The sequence below is a fragment of the Lepus europaeus genome, chromosome 4, assembly GCF_033115175.1.
Source record: "Lepus europaeus isolate LE1 chromosome 4, mLepTim1.pri, whole genome shotgun sequence".
In the NCBI taxonomy this organism is placed as follows: Eukaryota; Metazoa; Chordata; class Mammalia; order Lagomorpha; family Leporidae; genus Lepus; species Lepus europaeus.
Genome location: NC_084830.1, coordinates 18,322,780 through 18,347,173, shown reverse-complemented (window position 1 = coordinate 18,347,173; position 24,394 = coordinate 18,322,780). Strand labels below are relative to the sequence as shown.

The following is a 24,394-nucleotide window of genomic DNA, read 5'->3' as shown; positions in this document are numbered from 1 at the left end:
CACTCTTTTTAAAAAGAATAAGAAAATAAATTCCAATATCTGAGTACTGTTAATTTTAAAACACTTATAAATTTCACAAATATTTCAAAATTCAGAAAAACAATACCATTATTATATGTGAAAATACTTTTTTTAAAGATTTATTTATTTGGCCAGCGCCGTGGCTCACTTAGCTAATCCTCCGCCTGCAGTGCTGTCACCCCAGGTTCTAGTCCTGGTTGGGGTGCCAGGTACTAGTCCCGGTTGCTCCTCTTCCAGTCCAGCTCTCTGCTGTGGCCCAGGAGGGCAGTGGAGGATGGCCCAAATGCTTGGGCCCTGCACCCACATGGGAGACCAGGAGGAAGCACCTGGCTCCTGGCTTTGGATCGGTGCAGCGCCAGCCATGGAGGCCATTAGGGGAGTGAACCAATGGAAGGAAGACCTTTCTCTCTGTCTCTCGCTCTCTCTCACTGTCTAACTCTGCCTGTCAAAAAAAAAAAAAGATTTATTTATTTGAAAGCAGAGTTACAGAGAGAGGTCTTCCATCCACTGGTTCACTCCCCAAATGACTGCAATGACCGGAGCTGAGTTGATCCAAAGGCAGGAGCCAGGAGCTTCTTCCAGGTCTCCCACATGGGTGCAGGGGCTCAAGGGCCATCTTCCACTGCTTTTCCAGGCCATAGCAGAGAGCTAGATAGGAAGAAGAGCAGACAGGACTTGAACCGGTGCACATACGGGATACCGGCACTGCAGGTGGTAGCCTTACCTGCTATGCCACAGCACCAGGCCCCAGTGATAATACTTTTTCAATGTGATTTTTTTTTCTTAATTTTTAGCTTCACAGTCAGTGATCCTTTGCACATATGACAACAATTATTTTAAGTATCATTTTCCACAGAGGGAGCAGAAATATGATTCAGTGTTTCCTCTAACATAGTTGGCAGAAGTTTGTTTTTCATTATCAATGGCTGAATGCATAAAAAACGCAACGTCACCACAGACATATTGCCATTTTTAGTATTGTTGCTGGTTTATGGCCTACAAACACAAAAATTCTGGTAAACTGAATTCTAAGCATCGAAAACCAGGTCGTCTTTCCTTTTGCTATTGTCCTTGCTATTACTTGGTTCTATGGTCTTGCTCTAAAGCAAGTTTCTCACTATGAGATATTTATTTGTGCATTTCCACTGTTTTATCAATATGAGATCTAAATGAGAAAAGTTGGACATCCCTGAGGTTGCACAATGTATAGTATATTCAGTAAGATGTGGACTCTACAAGATAGGCCTGCAGTGAGAGTCTAAGGCTTTGACGTTCCATTCAGGTGGCTGAATGGGTGCTGTGGCTTTTGAATTGGAAGACTCTGACAGTGAGTTGAACTTGCAATGGATGTCATTTTCCTCTAAGCAGTCTTCTCATAAAATTTTTAAATGTATGGTATGTTTATAATTATCTGTGCGGCATTATTGACAGGTGAGTATTTCTATTTTAACCAACAACTATCAAGAACTGAATCTTCCTTTTGAAAGTGTACTCATCTGAAGATTTAAAGAAGTTTCTGTACACCAGTTATTGACCTCTGTACTTTAGCAACCTGGTTTCTCCTCTATGACCCACATCCTTCCAGTGCCCTGCACCTTAGAACATGTTCACATCATCTGATCCTGCCCTTTCTTGCCAAGATGCCAGAGTCAGCAATGAGCAGTGGGACTCTTGCTGGAAGTTATTCTAAACCTGAATGGCTAGCAAGAACTTAACTACACATGGAAGTGACTGAAATCATGTGGATGCAGCCCATGAAGCCAAAATTAAATGCATTTTCATCTTATAATACAAACACAACCTACTGGGTCTCCATAATGCCTGGGATCACTCCAGTGACATCCTACCTGACGGGAAATATGCCAAAGGGGAAGACGGAATGGAGCGACACAGTGAACTCAACAACCTTTGGTTACAGCATCTTACTTTTGCAAATCTTACAAAAGAATGTGACCTTGTGTTCTTGTGTGGACATTGTGAAGGATCCCACCTCAGGTCTTGGAAGGGGTCTGGACAAGCAAGCTGAGAACAGGAAAGCAGGCTGTGCATGCTCAAAGAACAGGAAGAAACTTACTCGCTGATGCTCTCGCTGGTGGGTCCTTGAGTGAGCTGTGCCACTACACCGTCATTCAGTTGGTGAGATTGTTACCCACCTGGTGACCTTACATCTGAGAGGTCACGGACTGATGAATGGTTACTTATGGTGCACCTCATCACCCGGGCACTGCGGTGGGGGTCAAGGCAGAACAAAAGCCATGGATCTTCATTCTTGACATGCAGCTCTGTACTTTGGCATCTGCCCCCACCTGTGAGCAATGAACAGAGATTTTAGTGGCACACTACTAAGAAAGAGGCATGGTTTCCTTTGGATTTGAGGGTGTGATAGGGGATGGGAGAAAGAATAACTGGGGAAGGAGGAAGGAGATGATGCTCGAGCTGAGTTCAAAGGTGAAGGAAGTCTAGGTGCAGACAAGGAGTAGAGTGCCCTCAGCCTCCTCTCTGGGCTGAGAGGTCATCTTGTCTCAATGGTTTCCCAAAGCCTAGGGTGAATAGATTGACCAGGCAGGTAAGAAGCATTCAGTGTGCAGCAGGAAGATGGGGAGAATGCTCACAGAAATCTCACCACAGCCAGAGGAGGTGTGAACTCTCTAAAGAGTTCACTGGGAGTACACCAGCCTAGTAGCCCATTAAGGTTCCCCCTGATAATACAAATACAACATCTGGTAATACAAGTGCATCTGTGTCTTGAGTCCACTATACTCACTGTCCCAGGCTATTAGCCAGCAACATGCATCATCCAAAGAGCTTCCAAACCTAGGTACCTATACATTTTATTTATAAATTGTGCAAAAGAGTTCTAGTAATAACATACTTTGTACTTCCTTACATATATGCAGACATTGGAATCAAAGCTGTGACATCCCCAAAATATACAGAGGAAGAAAAATTAATCTTTCCCTTCTTCACCCATAGGGACCACACACAGCATTATTTTGGAGTCACCTAGAAACCTGTGTTCCTGAATTGTGCTGAAACTAGCAGTAGTGGTTAAAAATGAAGACTCAGAAGTCACCAATCTGGATGTGAATCCTGGCTCTACTACTTCCTAGCTGACTGACAGCCTCTTGGGGATTTCAATGTCCTTTTCTTTAACACGGGATTCACCGGATGGCCACATTCCTTGCAGCACTCTTCAAAGTCAAGAAGTAGAAGCAAAACTAATGGCCATCACTGGAGAAAAACATGATATACACTTACAATGAATATTATTGTTCAGTCTTTAAAAGAAGGAAATACTGTGTTATGCCACAACATGGATGAACCTTGAGAACTTTATGCCAAGCAAGCAAGCCAGTCAGAAAAAGACACTGTGTAAGTTACTTAGAAGGAATCCACAGTAGTGAAACTCCTAGAAACACAAAATAGTCATAGATGCCAGGGACAACTAAGGCACTTGTATTATCATGTGCTGAGTCTGCATTACTGGAGGGTGTTAATGGGCTACCAGGCTGGTGATACTCCCAAAGGAAATGTTTAAAGATTTAGAGAAGGGGTAAAGGAGAGTCACTAAATACTAAGTACAGAATTTCAATTTTGCAAAATGAGAAAATTCTGGTGATCTGGAGTTGTTGCACAACAATATGAATATACTTAACACTACTAAACTGTTCACTTAAAAATGGTTGAGGATAAGTTTTATATCGTGATCTTTACCACAATTAAAAGCAATTTTGTAAAAGGACTAATAGTAGGGGCTGGCATTGAAGTATAGTGGGTTAAGCTGCCACCTGTGATGCCAGTATCACATATGGGCACCGGTTCCTGCCCTGGTTGCTCCACTTCCGATCTTGCTCCCTGCTAATGTTACTATGAGACCTGGAAGAAGTTCCTAGCTCCTGGCTTTGACCTGGCCTAGTGCTGGCTGCTGTAGCCATCTGAGGAGTGAACCAGCAGATGGAAGATCTCTCTCTCTCTTTCTCTTCCTTCCTCTATCTCTCTAATTCTGCCTTTCAAATAAATAAATAAATATTTTTAAAAAGAAAGAGTAGGGCCGGCGCCATGGCTTAACAGGCTAATCCTCCGCCTTGCGGTGCTGGCACACCGGGTTCTAGTCCCGGTCGGGGCGCCAGATTCTATCCCGGTTGCCCCTCTTCCAGGCCAGCTCTCTGCTATGGCCCGGGAAGGCAGTGGAGGACGGCCCAAGTGCTTGGGTCCCTGCACCCGCATGGGAGACCAGGAGAAGCACCTGGCTCCTGGTTTCGGATCAGTGAGATGCGCCGGCCGCAGCGGCCATTGGAGGGTGAACCAATGGCAAAAAGGAAGACCTTTCTCTCTCTCTCTCTCTCACTCTCTCTCTCTCTCACTATCCACTCTGTCTGTCAAAAAAAAAAAAGAAAGAAAGAAAGAAAGGAAGAAAGGAAGAGTAATAATAGTACATACTTCACAGAAATTTTGGAAATTTGGTATAAAGCATTGAAATTGGTACCTAGTACACTGTGAATACTTGCTAAATGTTGTTTTCCTCAGTTCCACTATTTAAAATAATTTAAAACATTTATTAGCTTATTTTTGTAAGCTGTCCTTAAAAAAAGAGAGAAAGAGAGAAACACAGATGAGAGAGAAAAAGGACTTCCTGCAGTCGGTGATCTTCAATCTGAATCAGAATTTTCAGAAATACTCATACGTAAGACTTCCTGGGTGAAGGTGAAGGCAACAAGAGTCAGCTCAACTGTTTCCTGGCTCGACTACATTATTAAAACTTTTACAGATGATGATCTTTGCTCTAACTCCCTCTCCAGAGCCAGGTGCTTTGTCACAGCCTAGAGACAGGCCACTTAACAAGTAATGTCCACTCCCTCTTCTTTATGTTTCCTCAATTACAGGGCCAAAAACTAAAGCCAACGTATTTTCCAGCCACCCTGGCAGTCAGGACTGCCATGAGAACTTGCTTTGTCCCACAGTGGTAGGCAAAGTCCATGGGACGGACACTTCCTGCTTCTTTCTGTTCTCAGGTGCCAAGGGAGCCCTAGAGGCACAGCGGCCATCTTGAAGTGATACATGTAAGAGGGTCCCAGGGAGGTTAGGAGGAGCTTGGCTTACTGAGGATTTCCCTGGGCATCCACACTAACCTGAGCCTCTTTTTATGTTAGGAGAACCTACCTCTCTTGGGTATGCTGCTTAGCTTTCTCCATTTTGTCTGTGGACTGCACCAAGGAAGACACTGTGGAAGTATCTATTCTCACTGCTGTCATGTGTCAGTCAGCCTCCTAAAGAGCCCAGACAGCTGAAGAAGTTCTTCACGAGAGCTGAGATTTGACTGACAAGAGTCTGAGTGTTCTCCATTCTGACCAATGGAGAGGACTCACGGACTGTATGGTAGTGGGAATCCAAACTTCAAGCGTTCCAGGGGCTTTCCCTTGAGGGGAGGTGGACGCTGCCATGAATGTAAGGATGGAGGGCTGTGCAGCCAAGGAGGGCTCTCTCAAGTGACAATTCCCAAAGACCAGGTATCCACTTAACTGTGAAAGTATCTTTGTTGGGGCCTGCACTGTGGCCTAGCAGGTAAAGCTGTCACCTGCCGTGCCGGCATCCCATACAGGCACCGGTTCAAGATCCAGCTGTTCCACTTCTGATCTAGCTCTCTGCTATGGCCTGGGAAAGCAGTGGAAGATGGCCCAAGTCCTTGGGCTCCTGTACCCATATGAGTGACCCAGAAGAAGCTCCTGGTTCCTGGTTCCTGGCTTCAGATTGGCACAGCTCCAGCCATTTCAGCCAATTGGGGAGTGAACCAGCAGATGGAAGACCTCTCTCTCTCTCTCTCTCTCTCTCTCTGCCTCTGCCTCTCTTTCAAATAAATAAATCTTTAAAAAAAAAAAAAAAGAAGAAAGTATCTTTGTGGTGACATTAAAGATACTGAAGAATGCCTAAGAGATAATATTGAACAGCATGGGAAAATTGAAGTGTCTGAAATCATGACTTACCAAGCCAGTGGCAAAAAGAGGAGCTTGTTTTTTACCATCTTGGACACTAAGATTCTGTGGCTAAGATCGTCATTCAGAAACACCATTTGTGAACGGCCATGACTGTGAGGTCAGGAAAGTTCTGTCAGAGCCTGAGGTGGCCAGTCCTTCGTCCAGCCAAGCACGCCAGAGTGGTTCTGGATACTCTGGTGGCAGGTGTGGAAGTGGTTTTGGTGGGAACGACCCTTTGATTTCAGAGGAAACTTCAGTGGTCACGGTGGCTTTGGTGGCAGTCCCGGCAGTGGTAGATATGGTGGCAGTGGGGATGACCACAACGGATTTGGTAATAATAGAAGCAGTTGTAGAGGGGGTGAAAGCTACCATGATTTCGGCAGTTCAGTCTTCAAATTTTAGACCTATGAAAGGAGGCAACTTTGACTACAGAAGCTCTGTCCAGTGGTGGTAAAGACAAACACTTGGCCATACCACAAACCAAGGTGGCGACGGCAGTTCCGCAGCAGAAGCTATGGCAGTGACAAAAGGTTTTGATAACCACCAGGAAACAAATCTTAGCAAAAGAGAACAGCCAAAGAAGTGACAGAGAAGCTACAAGTTGCAATGTATGTGTGAACTAAGCAAAACACGGTGGTGGCAGAACCTAGCTGCCACAGAGAAAGACATGTTTTAGGTAATACTCATGTTTTTTGGCAAAACAAGATGAAAGAAAACCCTCGAGGGCTGTATTTGTGACTAACTGTGTAACAGGTTATTTTAGTTTCTCTTCTGTGGAAAGCATAAAGTGTTCCAACCAACTACAGTTTTCAATGTAGTTTGGTGGGGTTTTTTTTTTGCACCCGTGCTTATTGATTTCTAAATGTAATAGTCTGATCATGATGCGAGCAGTAAACATTTGGCTCACTTTCAAAGCTCTGAGTAGACAAGCGGCTAGCCCAACTGCTTGCAGACGTGTGGAAAGTGACACGTAGCTAGCTAGCATCTCAGCTACATTATACGCACCGGGAAAGTTCTTAGGCAAACAGATGTTAGGAGTGGCCAAGACAGCTGAAGCAAGTGCCAGGAAGATCGTAAAACTCCAGAGTCAGCTAATGAGGAACCGGGGAAGGAACCTGCATAACAGGGAAAAAATCGCTTGTTGAAACCACACGAGGTGTGCTGGCCCGCCAGCCAGCAGATCTTGCAAGATCCTTAGTAAAGTCTCACTTCTGCTGCTCTTCCTAAGTCTGAATCCATTCTGTAAGTGGACTGGTGGGGTTATATGTCACAATGACACTGAATAAAGGTCAAGAAAAAAGAAAAATATGCCTTCTGACCCACTGTTGAGTCACTGTTTCTTGGGGTTTCTACTGTTTGCTGCCTGACACACTCACACACGTGAACTATCCCTAGTATCAGTCAGGGAGGACTGACGGAGATGAGTGAAGAAATGCCCTGTGAGTCCTGGCATCTAAACTCAAACCTCTGTACTTGGAGGCTTCAGCAACCTTGCTGCTGGTTGCTGCTGCCATCTAGTGGCAGTGTTTTAGAACTAAGTCTTTCAGGCCATGATCGGATTTTCTTTCCTGGCTGGCATCATTCATTCATTGTTAATTCATGTGCTCCTTGTACAAATATTCTATGGGTATCTATTATATGTGGCAGGTCCACACCAATACAACAATGAGGGGAAGTGCAGCTCTTATTCCTTGGAATTTACATACTTGGGGAAAGATAGCCATTAATCAAAAAAAAAAATATTAGAAGTATGACTAGGAAGTGCTATAAGAGAAGATCGTGCTATGAGACCCCTGGGTAGGGAGGTATATGGCTTGTTGGGGGGGGTAGAGGAAACAGTCCTGAGGAGCTTCTGTTTGGCATGAGGTCTGAAGGATAAGCTGTTAGGCAGGTGTCTGAGCAGTGGGAGCAGCCGTGAATCTGAGCTGCAGTGAAAGAAGTAAGTATGTTAAGTGTAAGAGAATAAAAGAAGGCCACGTAGGGGCTGGCATTGTGGTGCAGGGGGTTAGACTGCCACTTGCAAGGCTGGCATCCCATAACAGAGTGCCTGGGATAAGTCCCACCTCAGCTTCCTGCTAATGTGCTCCCTGGGAGACAGCAGGTAGTGGTTCAAGTATCCTGGGTCCCTGCCATCCAGGTGAGAGACCAAGGTGGAGTCCCTGGATCCTGGCTTCATCCTGGCCCAACGTTGGCTGTTGTGGGCATTTGGGGAATGAAACAACAGATTGAAGACACACTCTCTCTGTCATGCTACATTTCAAATATAAATAAATAAGTAAATAAATAAATATACTTGGGGAAAAAAAGATACAGATAGCTTGACTCTTTGTGCATGAACAAGGAAAACACTGCCCCAGTGAGCAGAGGGACAAACTCAAGATGCTTCTGGTTATAGTTCACAGGTTGAATATTTATTCCTCTGTTTACATTTCAAACACCACAGACTCATGTGTAAAAGTATAAAATAATTCATGCTGGGATGCTGTTCTAGAACATAAAAAAGATTCAATAAAACCATCTACCTCTCTCTCTCTCTCTCTCTCTCTCTCTGCCTCTCCTTCTCTCTGTGTGTAACTCTAACTTTCAAATAAATAAATATTTAGAAGGGGGAGGGAGCGGCACTGTGGCGTAGCAGGTAAAACCACCACCTACAGTGCTGGCATCCCATAGGGGCACCCACATGGACTGCTCCACTTCTGATCCAGCTCTCTGCTATGGCCTGGGAAAACAATGGAAGATGGCCCAAGTACTTGGGGCCCTGGACCCATGTGGGAGACCCGGAAGAAGCTCCTGTTTTCTGATCAGCTCAGCTCCGGCCATTGTGGCCTCCTGGGGAGTGAACCATCAGATGGAAGACCTCTCTCTCTGCCATTCCTTCTCTCTCTGTGTAACACTAACTTTCAAATATATATATATATATATATATATATATATATATATTTTTTTTTTTTTTTACAGGCAGAGTGGACAGTGAGAGAGAGAGAAAGAGAGAAAGGTCTTCCTTTGCCGTTGGTTCACCCTCCAATGGCTGCCGCGGCCGGCGCATTGTGCTGATCCAAAGCCAGAAGCCAGGCGCTTCTCCTGGTCTCCCATGCGGGTGCAGGGCCCAAGGACCTGGGCCATCCTCCACTGCACTCCCTGGCCACAGCAGAGAGCTGGCCTGGAAGAGGGGCAACCAGGACAGAATCCGGCGCCCCAACCAGGACTAGAACCCAGTGTGCTGGCGCTGCAGGCGGAGGATTAGCCTATTGAGCTGCAGTGCCAGCAAATCTGGCTTTTCTTTCTCAAGTTTTCATAAATTTAAATATTACAAAGCTACAAGTGCTAGGTAACACAATATGAATTATTCAAAGTCAATGTACAATGACATATCTAATTTTGACAGAGTATGCATTATAATGTGATACTCTAGGAATATAATAAAGTAAGGCTTCTGCAAAAAATACTTTATTACATTGGTTTTTACCACAAGTACGTTGGCATAAAATAAATGTATTCATATAATAGTATGTTGCCAATGAAATAAACCAAGGCAGGAGATCCATGCAGGAAGCTTTAAGAAAATTCAGAGACTAAGGGTGGGCATTTGGTATCGTGGCTAAGATGCCACTTGGGATGTCAGCATCCCCTATCAGGTGCATGGGTTCTAGTCCCTCCTCTGTTTCCAATCCAGTCTCCTGTCAATGTACTCACTGGGAGGCAACAGCTGATGGCTAGGGTGCTTGGGTCCCTGCCAACCATGTGGGAGAACTGCACTGAGTTCCTTGCTCCTGGCTTCAGCGTGGCACAAACCTAGCTGTTGTGGCCATTCGGGGAGTGAACGAGTGGATGAAAGATCTCTGTTTCTGTCTCTCTGCCTTTCAAATAAAGTTTTAAAAATCTTAAGGACAATTTAGAGACCAGGTTTAGGATGATATCACTGCACAGAAGTGGGTTCTGTGGAGAACTATGCATCAAGTCAAGTCTGTTAAAAATGAAGATGAACTGGTGGGCATGAGTTAAAGTCCTAAATCTGACATGAACAACTGGGAGATGGGTAGGGGCATCTCTGAGCTACATGGGAATGGGGAGAACACGGGTTGAGCTGAACACTGGAAGTACTGAGTTTGAGGCACCTGGGCCACACAGTTGGGAACTGTGTACCTCTAGGAAGGAGCATTCGGTGAGGTGAGGAAAAGCAAGCGGAGACGTTCTGCAAATGCAAGAGAAGAAGGATTTGATCTCTTCTCCACGCTCACAAAGCTTTTTCTTTTTTCATTTGATATGAAGAATTTCATTATCATACACAAAAATGGACTGGCTACAATCATTATTTGATGGGAGAAAGCTCTAATTAGCACAACCTTATTTCAAATGCAACATATTTGTTATTCACATGTTTAAATTGGCTTAGCATGACTGAAAGTATAGTTGCTGAGAGCTGGAAACTTGGCTTTCCCAAGGGCAAAGTATATTGTTGCTCATTAAACAACTGTTTGACTTCCTGATAGAGGCCTTAGGAATTCAGTGGTGATGCAAATAGATGCACACTCTGACTTCACAATTGCTCAGAGTCAAATAGGAACACTTGATAAGAGCAAAACTGTAGTAGATGCTGTAATGTTGGAAAAGAAGGATACTGGGGGCCGGCACTATGGCGCAGCAGGTTAATGCCCTGGCCTGAAGCGCTGGCATTCCATAAGGGTGCCGGGTTCGAGACCTGGATGCAGAAGAACATGGCCCCTGCACCCACATGGGAGACCCAGAAAAAGCTCCTGGCTTCAGATCAGTGCAGCTCCAGCTGTTGTGGCCAATTGGGGAGTGAACCATCGGATAGAAGGCCTCTCTCTCTCTCTCTCTCTCTGCCTCTCCTCTCTCTGTGTAACTCTCACTTTCAAATAAACAAATAAATTAAAAAAAAAAAAAGAAAGAAAAGCAGGCTACTGGAAATTTGAAATTAAAAAAGAAAGTATGCCCAGAGTACACATTGGAATTGAAGTTTACTTGTAAATAGAAACAGCAACAACAAATCCCATATGGTCTGATATAACTAATGATCTTCCAGATAACGAGTAAACATTTTAAACTGTTCACTGATGTAGTGCACTGCTAGTCAGAACAGCATGGAATCCACAAAGGAAGCTCTTTGTCCCCCGTTTGCCTGACTCACGGAATCTAACTTTTTGGTGCCCGATCTGGTGGCTAGGAGACCAGCCCTCCATCACAAAGCACTCCTAATGGCAACTTCAGTAACACCGAATCTGTGGCACTGAAGTTATGTGTGGCTGTATCTACAATTTCAAATTGCATTCTGTGAAGGAAAGAACTGCATTGCGTTCAATTTCCCCTGCTCTAATGAGCTTAGCACCGAGTGGGGCAGGGCAGGTTGGCAAAAGGTGCAGAAGGAATGCCCAAACGAAGGAACAAGGGAGGAGGCACTCAGAGGGAGGGAAAGGCATGCTGGGTACAGCAAGCAAAGTGAAGCAAGGTAGGAGGAGAGAAAAGTGGGGAACAATTATTCCTCATTATTTCCAGGCTCCAGGATCTCTCGGCGGGGGGAGGAGGAGAGGGGGAGGGCTGGGAGAGCCCTTGGGCACAGCCAGGCAAATTCAGAACCTCCTTCCCACAGGGAATCTGATGGCTTACAGGAAGAAAAGCCCTTAAAGAAGGCACACAGCCTGTCCTGTGAGGGAGCTGGGTCCCTTCAATATGTTTGTACCCCATTGAGAGGAGGCTGGGAACACAAACACATCTCCAGCTGGAGCTTCTCTGAGATTACTGTAGAATAAAGTCATTCTGGCCACTTTGGAAGAGACGATATGCAACAGTTTGCCCACCACTCTTCCCCCTCTCCAGTGAATTTCCCGAGTCTTTCTCTCCTTTACTAAACAATTGTTCCCTCTGCATTTGAACCCCTGGCTTGTCTACTACGTTATTGTTACACCTGCTAGCTGCTTCTGCATCATTCCAGTTTGAGTTTATCAATCATTTTCTAACCTTCTGATCATTTCTACACTCATGGAAATGGATTGCTCCTTGTATGGCTACAAATGTGTGCAAGTCACTTGGTGTTCAAAGTGGCCATTCTCTTAATACTACTATATTCGACAAATGGCTGGAATTCTGGGGATATGGCAGTAAACAGAGAAAGAACACCCCTTGTTGTTGCTACTGAGAGAGACAGACATTTAAGGATAAACAAACAATGAATAAGGAATAAAGAAGAAATCGACAGAGGATTAGGTGGACACAAGACACAACAGTAGACTAAGGAGAAAGAAAATTTCAGAGAAAGTGTTTAATAGAGGCCTACAAGCAGATGACCTTAAGACAAATTCCCAGCCATTGCATAATCTAGGAAAAGGGTGTTTCAAGCCAAGGGAACAGCAAGTGTAAAGGCAGAGGCACGAGAAAAGCCTTAGCCTATTTTTGGAAGTGAAAAGAGATGGGTGTCCCTGCATGTCTTTATCCTGGGAACAGTTCCATCTCAGGCTGAGATTTAAGATCCAAATCACGCATGGCCTGGTAGGCCTGGGAATGACCTTATTACATGAACAATCGGTAGAAAGGAAGAATTTGTCAGCAGGGAGGATATGATCAGAAATTACACTTTAGAAACCAAATTCTGGTTTGATAAGAATATATCTGCACAATTTATGTGCTTAGAAGGTGGTGGAAGAAATCAAGAGAGGTTGATTAACTTGGTATATGAGAGATGAGAGGACTTCAGAAAGCTTGTGGAAAAATGGAACTAAATGATAAGCTCATTTGGGTGCAAAAAACTCGAAATTCAGGAGAGTTTCTCATGACATGGGTTTTCCTTGAACTTTTTGCAGCCTTCTTTTAAACTTCAGAGTATTCAGGATATATAAGTCCTTGGCAGCTACCAAACAGCTTTAGAGAGATGAGGAAAATGTGGGTGGTAATTAAAGATAATTTATAAACTGTGTTAATGACTAAATGGTTGGATGGTAGACAGCATGATGCCATTGTTTACATGGGAGATAGTGGCAAAAAGAAATATGTTTCAAACATACTAAGTATGCATTACCTTTCAGATGCTAAGTTGAGATATCAAGATACAAATGATACTGGACTTGGGATTTCAGGGTGGAAGTCTGAGTAGGAGATAAGAACATGGGAATATTCATAGAGATGAAGCATTGAGAGAGGTTATTAAATAAGGCAAATGGCAACGTGTCTGTATATTGATGGAAGTGATCCAAGAGACAGTGGGAAAGAAGGAAAGAGGAAAGCTTGAAAGTGCAAGACATGGAGAGGATTAGAGAAAAACTGAAATCCTGAGGGAACTCTAAGAGGCAGTATTGAATACACCTCAGAAGCATTCCGACTAAGGTATGAGGAATTTGAGACATTTATTCATCAACTTCCCCCAGCACTTCTAACCTGATCTGCATGTGCGCTAAGCCAATTGTGGTGGCCTGTGAAAACTACCCAGCAAAGATTCCTACGTGCTTGAGGTTAGAAGCTATTAAGTTGGCCTACATGGGAACAGTTAGTCTCGAGGACATATGGAGGAAACCCAGTTTGTTTTTGTTTGTTTGTTTGTTTTATCCTAGTCCTGCTCCATGTGTCTCCATGGGATCTGAGTGAAACACTGAGATGAAACTGAAAAACATTAATAACTTGAGTGATACTCAACAGCTGTTATGAAACAAGAGTTTTAGCCATAGCTTTGTATTTCCCAAACAAAGGGATCTGAAAAAAAAAAAAAATTATCTGTAGACTGGCAGGAGGTCAGTAAAAGGGGTAGGGCTTGTTTGTCCTTATTTTCATTATTTGAATGTATCTGTAGGGAATTCCCCTTTGTCCTATTCATCCATATCAACACCTCGCCCTCTAACCAATTCAGTTTTCTAGTTTACAATAGATATCCTTTGTCTCTACCCTTGACTAACAATCGTCAAAACATTTTACAGATAATCTCTCTATGACTAGCAATCCTCTGCGGAAGGCTAAGGTAAGTGCCACTTCACGGGTGGAGATTCCAGGTTTGCCGGGTGGCATGATTTACCTGACCTTAGGTCCTCTGGCTCCCATCCACTTGTTTCCTGGGGCCACTTTCTGTTCAAGAAAGGGGAACTGGGGGCGCTACTTCTGACGCTTCTCTTACAGCAAATAAGCTGACGTCGACCGGAAAGTAGCATTAGGTTCTGGGAAGCCTTTCTCCAAATTCTAGTTCACGTTGATTTTTCTCTTCAGAGCCATGACTGGCATTAAATAGAACATAAGAAGGTTCCAGAGGACACCGACTAATTTGTAGTCAGCTCATAGAACTCCTTGTTACTCATTTCCTCACAGGCTGACACAAGCGTCGGTCAACCACAATAAAGATGGCGACAGCGGCTTCACTATGGCAACGAGGGCGTTTTCGTCAACGATCGCGACGAGACAGTCAGTTCCGGCCTGTTCGTTGACGTCACTTCCTGTCTCGTATTCGCGGCTTGGGCGCCGCAGTTCCTGCTCCAGGCGTGGATATAGCGGGAGTTGTGAATGGATCCTGCGCAGAGGGGTTCTCGCCGGGGGAACCGGAGAGAATGCAGACGCTAGAAACATGCCGAGAGAAGATGGGAAGCCCGGGGCTGTTGTGGCCGTCGCGACTGAACCTCGGTTTACCCAGCGCTACAGGGAATACCTCGAGAAACAAAAACTCCTGGATAGGCGGCACCGTGTAGCAAAGATGCCGGATGGCACCGTGGCGCTCCCGGTGCTGGGGGAGACCCTCCCCGAGCAGCACCGGCGGGAGCTGACCGATCGCGTGGCCCCAGGCAGCACCTGTGTGCTGACGCAGCTCCTGCAGCCTGTTCCTTCAAAGACGACCCAGAGTCGTGCACCTGCCCAGAGACTGTGCCTGCAGGTGAGGCGGTGGGTGGAGGCCCGGGGAGTAGCGTGGTCAGCGGAGCTGGAGGCTGATTTGCCCCGATCCTGGCAACGGCACGGCGACCTCTTGTTGCTGAGTGAAGAATGTTTCCAGGCCAGGCAGTGGGGAAATCTAGAACCAGAACTCTGGGCCACCGTTGCCTCGGCGCTTGGCGTCCAGCGCTTGGCCAAACGAGGGCGGGTGTTACCCGACGGCACTCGAACGCCAGCAGTGACCCTGCTGCTGGGTGACCATGGCTGGGTAGAGCATGTGGATAATGGTATCCGATATAAGTTTGACGTGACTCGCTGCATGTTCTCTTTTGGAAACATCACGGAGAAGCTGCGCGTGGCATCGCTGTCCTGTGCTGGAGAAGTGTTGGTGGATCTCTATGCGGGCATTGGTTATTTTACATTGCCCTTCCTCGTTCATGCTGGCGCCGCCTTTGTCCATGCCTGTGAGTGGAACCCCCATGCCGTGGCTGCTCTGAGAAAGAACCTGGAGATCAACGGAGTGGCAGATCGCTGCCAGATACACTTTGGGGATAACAGAGTGCTGAAGCTTTCGAACGTTGCAGATAGGGTGAACCTGGGGCTGATTCCCAGCTCTGAAGAAGGCTGGCCCATTGCCTGCAGAGTCCTGCGACAGGATGCTGGCGGCATTTTGCATATCCACCAAAATGTGGACTCCTTCCCAGGGAAGAGTCCCCAGCCTCCTGGAAGCAGTGAAATGAAGAAAGAGCATTGCCCTTACACTCAGCAAATTATCACCAACCAAGAGGAAAATGGAGCTACCGGGGATTCTGGGAGAAAAGTGCTGTCGCCATCCACCAAGCCGGAATGGCAGAGGTGGGCACAATCTGCAGAAACTCGAATTGCCACTCTTCTTCAGCAGGTGCATGGGAAACCATGGATGACACAGATCCTGCGCATCCAGCCAGTGAAATCCTATGCTCCCCACGTGGATCACGTAGTCCTAGATCTGGAATGCCGCCCTGTCCTCTAGTTGGCTAGAGAGGTAGATCCTGGGATACAAGGATCCTAGTATGAGTGAACTCTGTGTCAGCTCCGACTGGGTGCCTACCTGTTTCCTGTCCTGGAGATCTATTTTAGTATTTTATGGCCCTGAAAGTGGCTCTAGTCTAATCCAAATCAGTTACTTTGCCTTCCATTGATCCCACTGAGAATGAGCTACAAACCTGGAAAAAGTAGCATGTCTCATTGAAGTGAGACCCATGTATGCAGTCGTGAATCATGAATTCTGACTTCAGTTCTGACCTGGGGTACATGTTTCACTATGCATTTGGCCTTGAATTTCCTTGTTTGCAAAATGAGGGTATCTTTGAACTGTCTCAAATGGCTGTTTAAAAAAAGAGTTGTACACAAATGAAAGACATGATAGTGTTTCCAAAGTCATTCCAACTACAGTATGGGAATCACCTGGAGGAAGGCCAAGTTGGAAACAGGGAGATGGGTGAGGAGGCTTCTGTGGTTGTATAGGCACAAGGTGATGACGTCCTGGGTTAGGGTGCTGTCATTGGGAGGTGGATGGATTTGGAAAATAAAGTTGACAGGACCAAGCTATGGAATCCAAATAAGGCATTAACATGACTCAAGGAGGGAAGGAGACAAAAGTCACTCTGTTGTATTCACTTCATTCCTCTCTGTTAGCATTCCTAAATGAGTATGAGGGGATGTTTTATGTATTAAGTTGATTGATTGTAGTAGGAAAAGAGTTAAACCATAGAGAATATACATTTTTAGCCCTAAGCTCGTGCAGTAACTTCCGATTACTAGCTATCTTTAAAATTCTGATTAAAATGTTACACTTTTATAGGCTTGGGACTCCCAATTCATCTAACGTCCCTGGCCAACAACATCAGGGACATTTGCTATATTGAATGTGAGATATGCTGCAGATTCTCTTGCAAACCTTGCCTTATTTTATGGCTGTCAGCCATCACCATGGTTTGCCATTTGGCTAACTCACTGTTTAATTGTTTTGATACATTTTGAAGCCATCTGGGCGTGTTTGCTTGATGGAGATATAGAAAAGTGTGCTTGTGTTGGGATTCAGAGTGTATCTGAAATTTGGCTAACTGAACTAGGGCAGAGCTGCTCGTCTTTCTCTTGCAATAGCGGCAGATAAGGACGGGGTTGGTGCTGTCTGTGTTACCCAGCAAATGTTAACTGCCTACTATATAGGAGTCACAGGACATATAAATACCCATTAGATAAAGTTCCAGTCCCTGAGGATTCCATAACCTACCAGCAGAAATTGCACAAATGCTCAAAGACTTAAGATTACAGTAAGATGAAGCCATATGCGTAACAGTGTATCGTAGGGGTGCAGTGGTGAGAAAGAGGAGTTGAGAATTGCATGAGGATGCCTGCCTGGAAGCACTGTTTAAATGTCTCTTGGAAACTGGGTAAGATTTTGTTTGTTTGTTTAAAGATTTATTTATTTATTTGAAAGAGTTACACAGGAGGGAAGAGGCAGAGAGAGAAGTCTTCCATCTGCTGGTTCACTCCTCAGTTGGCTGCAACGGCTGGAGTGGCGCCGATCTGAAGCCAGGAGCTAGGAGCTTCTTCGGGTCTCCCACGTGGGTGCAGGGGCCCAAGGACTTGGGCCATCTTCTGCTCTCCCAGGCCATAGCAGAGAGCTGGATTGGAAGTGGAGCAGCCAAGACCCGAACTGGCGCCCATATAGGATACCAGCATTTCAGGCCAGGGCATTAACCTGTTTCACCACAGCACTGGCCCCCTGAGTAGGATTTTGATTGGTGGTGTTGGAGTAAAACATGTAGTAGCTGAAGAGAACAGGAAGTACAAAAGTCTGAATGCTGAGAAAATGGGCCATTGTCTTAGATGGTGTGGAACAGAGGAAGTGGAGCGAGATGATTAAGGATAGGGGTTGCTATAAGGATTAAAAAGCAGTGTCTTATATGCAGTAAGCCCCCTAGGAAATGTTAGCTATCGTGTGATCCCTCCTCAGAAAGCAGCCGATTTCTGGCCATTCCTGTCTTCCAGTGTGGTTTTCCTGTGTTTACCTCGATCTCCTCTTTTACATACTGGGTTTCTTCTCACTTGCATGCCCACAGCTTGCTCTCAAACTAAAATGCTAACGGTGCCACCTTGAGGCTTGAGCCAATGTGAATGGGGAATATGGAGAAGAAACAGTGGGGGAGATGAGTCAGAGAGCAATGTCTGGGGATTGAGAAGTCACCTTCTTGCCATAGACCGGATAGGCAGATGATATTGGTAGAGCTTGCTGAATTAACTCATTCGATCAAGAGTTTTTGAACTGCTAATATATACAAGTATGCATGGATTTCAAAATATTTTCCACCAAACCAGCTTATCTTTTAATTCCATTTTCTACATGTTTTTGAAGTCCCTTCAGATACTTCAGGCCCTGAACATGCAGCTCTGCCTTCGTGGAATTTAAGTTCTGCTCATTCAACTCTTGGGCTCAACTTTCTGTGTGACCTAAGGCAAGTAATGAAGATCTCTTAAGATTTAGTTTCTTTACGTGTACATTGGGGTTAACAACTGTACATACAGATCCTATAGGGTAGTTGTTAGTTGTAAATGAGTTAACATGTTTACCTGGCATATAGTGAATATTCATTTGTTATCAAGTATCTGCTGAACTGCCATTTCACAGTTTGGCTGTGAGCGGTTGCTACACATCTGGCTTCCTGGAAGCCCAGTGTATTGTTTTAAAAAGCCATTCGCTGCTTCATTAAGCCTGCTCCGGTCCAGTGACAGGAAGAGGAGTAACTTTGAATACTACCCCTGGTGCGCTCAGTCTGGTGACATCAGCGCAGAGAAAACAATGTCAAGTGCTGAGATACAAGCAAACAGGAGTTTTTATGGGGACGCAGGCAGAGGAGGTGGGCAAGGTGACTGGGATGTGGGGGTCGGGATGTTCAAGCAGAGGTTGAAGAGTGAGCAGGAGCTGTGTAAGCAAAAGAAAAGAAGGCCCAGAAGCCTGTCTGTTCTTGAGTATATCCATTGAGAGTTTTCTCTGAGGACTTGGAGGATTGGCCTAGTCAGGAAGAAGCACCTTGCCAAGAATAAAAAGACTGAAGGATTTGAGAGGCTCAGTCCAGGAATTTATAAAAGGTCTAAAGTAGGGGTGGGAACGCCTGACCTGCAGGTCCCCTGCAGAATCATTGGTGTGGCCCTGCCAAGGCAGCTGCCAGCAGGACCTGAAGTTCAACAGGTTCATAACAGGCTAATTTTTAAGTTGATAATTTTGTATGGCCCATGAATGATGTTATGAATATCCAAATGGCCCTTGGCAGAAAAAAGTTTCCCACCCCTGGGCTTTCCATGCAAGCCTCAATATTAATTCCTGGTTAATATCTCCAGTTTTTGGAGATATTGTAGTATTTTAAAAAATAATACTTTTGAGCTCAATTCATTAACTTCATAATTTTACAATTATGTACATGTATAAATTATGAGTACAATGTGTATATTTAAAATACACAAACAAAATTTAAAATAAGAAATAGGAAAAGCACTTTATTTTTTTTTAACTTTTATTTAATGAATATAAATTTCCAAGGTACAGCTTATGGATCACAATGGCTCCCCCCCCCCCATAACTTCCCTCCCACCTGCAACCCTCCCCGCTCCTGCTCTCTCTCCCATTCACATCAAGATTCATTTTCAATTCTCTTTATATACAAAAGATCAGTTTAGTATATATTAAGTAAAGATTTCAACAGTTTGCACCCACACAGAAACATAAAGTGAAAAATACTGTTTGAGTATTAGTTATAGCATTAAATCACAATGTACAGCACATTAAGGACAGAGATCCTACATGAGGAGTAAGTGCACAGTGACTCCTGTTGTTGACTTAACAAATTGACACTCTTGTTTATGGCGTCAGTAATCACCCTGGGCTCTTGTCCTGAGTTGCCAAGACTATGGAAGCCTTTTGAGTTTGCCGACTGATCATATTTAGACAAGGTCAGAGTCAAAGCGGAAGTTCTCTCTCTGCTCCCTTCAGAGAAAGGTACCTCCTTCTTTGATGACCTGTTCGAAAAAGCACTTTAATTCATTTTCTCCTACCCCAAGTACACGTAAGCAGAAACCAACATACATCGCTCTGAACAGCCCAGACTTAGGATGGGTAAGCCTTAGCTTCAAACTACTATTTTAAATTAGTATAACTGTTTCAATGTGTTTAAAATAATGAGAAAACCTATCCAGTTCACTTTTGGAAAACGGGCAGTTCCTTAATGCATTAAACATAGGCTTATCAAATGACCCAGGCGTGGGGACCCTCTAGATGATATTCAAGAGGAGCGGAAACGTGTGGCCACGCAGAGACGTGCACAGGGATGTTTGTAGCAGGATCAGTCACAGTCCATCCACTGATGAGTACAGAAACAAAATGTGGTCTGTCCACACAACCGAGTCCCTAAAAAAGAACAAATGCTGCGAAACACTGCAACTCGGGTGAGCCCTGAAAACCCGAGTGAGAGCAGCTCATCACAAATGGCCACTTATTGTAGAATCACATTCATTTGAAATGGCCACCATAGGGACAGCCATAGAAACAGTAGGTTGCCAGGGGCTGGGAGGAATGGGGAATGAGGAGTGTGCTAATATTGCTGGTTTCTTTTGGAGGGAGGAGGAATGAAAATGTTCTGAAATTAGTGGTGCTGATTGCACGCCTCTGTAATATACTGCTAACCACTTAACTGGATGCTTTAAAGGGTGTATGTGAATTGTATCTCAGTTAAAAAAAATAGGGAGTTGGAAAACTGGAGAATTTTAATTTCAATAGCGTTCAGCCAGGTAAAGGCAGAGGAAGTGAGGGCCCCTTGGCGGCTTCTCCAAGCTGAACTATTTCTGTCTCACTGAACGGTTTCTCTTGGGTCTTTACAGGTAGCGCTGTGTTCTTCCTCTTGCCTCTCCTGATTCTCCAGGTTGTTTCTGGGAACCTTTTCCCTGGTGCTCAGATGGGGTAACTCACTGGGGATATACTGAGAAATACAGAGTTGACTCACAGTACCCATCCCAGTCCCCCTTTCTCTTAAAAAAGGCTGGGAACTACACGACTGAATGTCCTGGCCTGTCTTGTAGCTGTAGTGGCCACGAGGATCAGTGGTGATGAGGACTTACAGAAGGAAGTCTCCGGGAGGGTTTTGGGTCTCTGACTCTGGGGATGCGGCAACATCTCTCAGCAAGTCTGGTAGAACAGGATTGTAGGACTCTGATTTTTAAAGGCGAGCTTTGGTCAGCCACACCTGCCTTTAAATGTCTATTTTTAAACTTCTTGTCATGTGAAAAGTAACTTGCAAACCCACCAACTCAACAAACCTGTTTAAGTCTCTGTTGGATTTTTTTTACAGGCAAGAAATACTTCTACCTGATATTGTGAATAGTGGGTTAACCAGATCTATAAGACATGATAGAGGTGAATAAATAAAACAGTGACAGAGTGGGAATGCGCACAGCTCTCAGCGCCCAAACAGCATTTTGGAAAAAAAAAGTTGTTCCAGATGTTTTAACTGTTAATGCTGCCATCTAGTGGAGATATTGTAGAATATCTTGAATTGCATCCGGGACTCCAGGGTCTGTCTGTATTCTTTTCCCTTCCATCTCCTCTTCTCTCCCTTTTTCAATGTGCCAGACACTGTGGTAACCACTGGGAATAAAATAGGAAAAAAAAAGCAGACTTAATTCCAGACTCCATGGACCTTATACTGTAATGATGTGCTGCGTATGAATCAGTCACACACCACAATGCTCAGAGGTTCTTAACTCAGACAAGGTTGACCTGGTTAGGAAGGTCAAAGAAGGCTTCCCTGAGAATATGACGACAGCCGGAAGCTGAAGGGTGAGCAGAGTTGCTGAGTGACCAATACAGAGCGTTGCCACCCAGGCCACGAGGACAGTGTGTAAGTGCCCTGTGGAGGAGTTTGTGGAGCTAGAAAGAGGTCCACGATGGATGGAGAGGGTCGAGTAAGAGGTGAAGAGGTGTTAATCAGGTGGCAAATTAAGCAAAAATCAGACCAGGCAGGGGATACTGTAGCCTATATTAAGAGCTTATCCCAACAGCAGTGGGAAGTCTTAAGCAAAAACGTGATGTGGTTAAAGATGTGGTGTTATAAATTCACATTTCACCATAGTCCTAGTGTTGTAAAACATTTTAAACATGCCCTCATTCAAGACCTTCCTTTGCCCTAATCTATCCACTCTTACTCGGAACCACTGGGGCTGTACAAAGAGTTACCCCTGAACACATCGTCATAGTCAAGCATTGTGTTTATGTTCACGGGAGAAATGCTGGCATCATGCTATGAGTTGATTCACTTGGGGCGTATTCCTTCTTTCGTTTTCTAGAAAAGGTTTTGTAGAATTCTTAAGACTTCTTCCTTAATTGGTAGAATTCCCCAGTGAAGCCATCTGGGTCTAGATTTTTGTGGGAAGATCTGTAACTAAAAATTCAACTTCTTTAAAAGATGTAGGGTACACCAGGGTATTTCGATGTTAAATGCGTTTATTATAGATGTTCCAAGGATACACAACAGTAGAGAATAATGATCCCGCATTCCCCTGTCCCAGCCTCCCAGTTTTCAATGTTTTGTCAGTTTTCAGCCTGTTCGCCACAACCGCAGGTATTTTGTGTTTATTCACGTGAGTAATAATGAATTCCAGTCATCATGACACTGTGTTCATAGCAGTTTCAGATTTATCTGCAATGGAGGAGCCCATGCCACCTTTTCATTGTTAGAGCTTGCAGAAGTACAGAACCACCACACATCCCTTACTATACTGCATACCTGATTGTCTCAAGATGCCTTTGTTCCATGGCTGTATTCAGATCGGATCCAAAGGTCAATGTGCTGCGTTTGGATGCAATGTCCCTGAAAGGAGGGAAGAATCTATAAACCACCTCATTACTGACGCTGACCATTTGCATCCCCTCTCTCTTCTTGATCAAATTGGCTGATTATCTCAAAGAATTAGCTTTTTGTTCACTTATTTACCTGTTGTATTTCTATTTTCTCTTTTAATTTCAATTTCTGCTCTGATTTTTTTTTTTTTCCTGCTTGCTTTGGACTTCATTTGCTCTTCTTTTTCTACTTTCATGAGGAGATAGTCGAGGTCATTGCTTTATCCTTAATGTAGGCATTGAATGTTATTTCTCTTTCAGTGCTATTTTAGCCTCACCCTACACGTTTCTTAAAGAGATTTTTTTTATTCTTATTTTAAAGTCAGAGTTACAGAGAGAGAGGGAGTGACACAAAGAGACAGACCTCCCATCCACTGGTTTACTCCTCAAAAGGCCACAATAGCCAAGGCTGGGCTAGGCCAAAGCCAAGGGCCAGGAGCTTCTTGCATGTCTCCCACATGGGTGGCAGGGGCCCAAACACTGGGCCACCTTCTGCTGCTTTTCCCAGGTGCATTAGCAGGGAGTTGGATCAGAAGTGGAGCAGCTGCAACAGGAACTGGCACCCATATGGGATGCTGGTGTTGCAGGTGGCAGCTTTATCCTCTACACCACAATGCCAGCCCCTCATCCTACACATTTTTATGTCTTGTGTTTTCATTTTCAGTCAATCAAAATTACAAGTGGCCAACAACATAGCTTCCAGTCACCTAGCAGCCACCCCCTAATGTTCAATCCTGAGCCCCTGCTACAGTCCCATCCCCTAAGGAAACCAGGTAACTATCAGCAAGCTAATTACACTGGATTCCTTCCATCCTGGGCAGGGCAGTGGTTCGCTGCGACTGGCATTGCCCATCTCCACGTATGAGTTCACCTTTGTTGTCTATGAAACATTGGCTAGCACTACTATCCAAGAGTTTACAGACGTATGATCCATTAATATGTACCTTACATAACATGGCCTTTGACCTCGGGATCTCCTTTACAACAAATGAGATGTGTCAGTGGGCATGTAACCATGCCATTTATCTTATCACCTACTATACAGCCTAGAAGTGCTGGGTTGAAAAAAAAAAAACTATGGGAAAAACTTTTGAAGATGAAACTGAAGCAAAAGCTTAGAGAGAATACTCCGTGAAGATGGAATGCCATACCAGAATCAGTGTCCACTTGAAAGCAACACCCTTATGTGGTGTGTGTCCCATATGGACAGAACACACATGTTTAGGAATGAAGGGGTAGAGCGAAGTCCCACGGTGACAGACTGAATAATGGACCCAAATGTCCCAATACCTAGAACCTATGAAATTGTTATCTTACATGGCTGCCATGGTGTAAGTGTCCCCTCCAAAACTCATGTTGAAATTTAATTGCCAGGGGCCGGTGCTGTGGTGCAGCAGGTTAAACCCCTGGCCTGAGGCGCCGGCATCCTATATGGGCGCCGGTTCTAGTTCCAGCTGCTCCTCTTCCGATCTAGCTCTCTGCTTTGGCCTGGGAAAGCAGAAGAAGATGGCCCAAGTCCTTGGGCCCCTGCACCCACATGGGAGACCCGGAAGAAGCTCCTAGCTCCTGGCTTCAGATCTGCACAGTTCTGGCCGTTGTAGCCATCTGGGGAGTGAAC

General features: G+C 44.8%; 1 protein-coding gene across 1 annotated transcript; it reads left to right on the top strand.

Moving 5' to 3' along the window:
- Positions 1-14,429: 14,429 nt before the first annotated feature.
- On the top strand, positions 14,430-16,246 carry TRMT12 (tRNA methyltransferase 12 homolog). The gene has a single exon (XM_062188014.1). It carries the CDS (start codon positions 14,548-14,550, stop codon positions 15,856-15,858), a length of 1,311 nt encoding a protein of 436 aa, XP_062043998.1. The 5' UTR covers positions 14,430-14,547; the 3' UTR covers positions 15,859-16,246.
- The last annotated feature ends 8,148 nt before the right edge of the window (positions 16,247-24,394 follow it).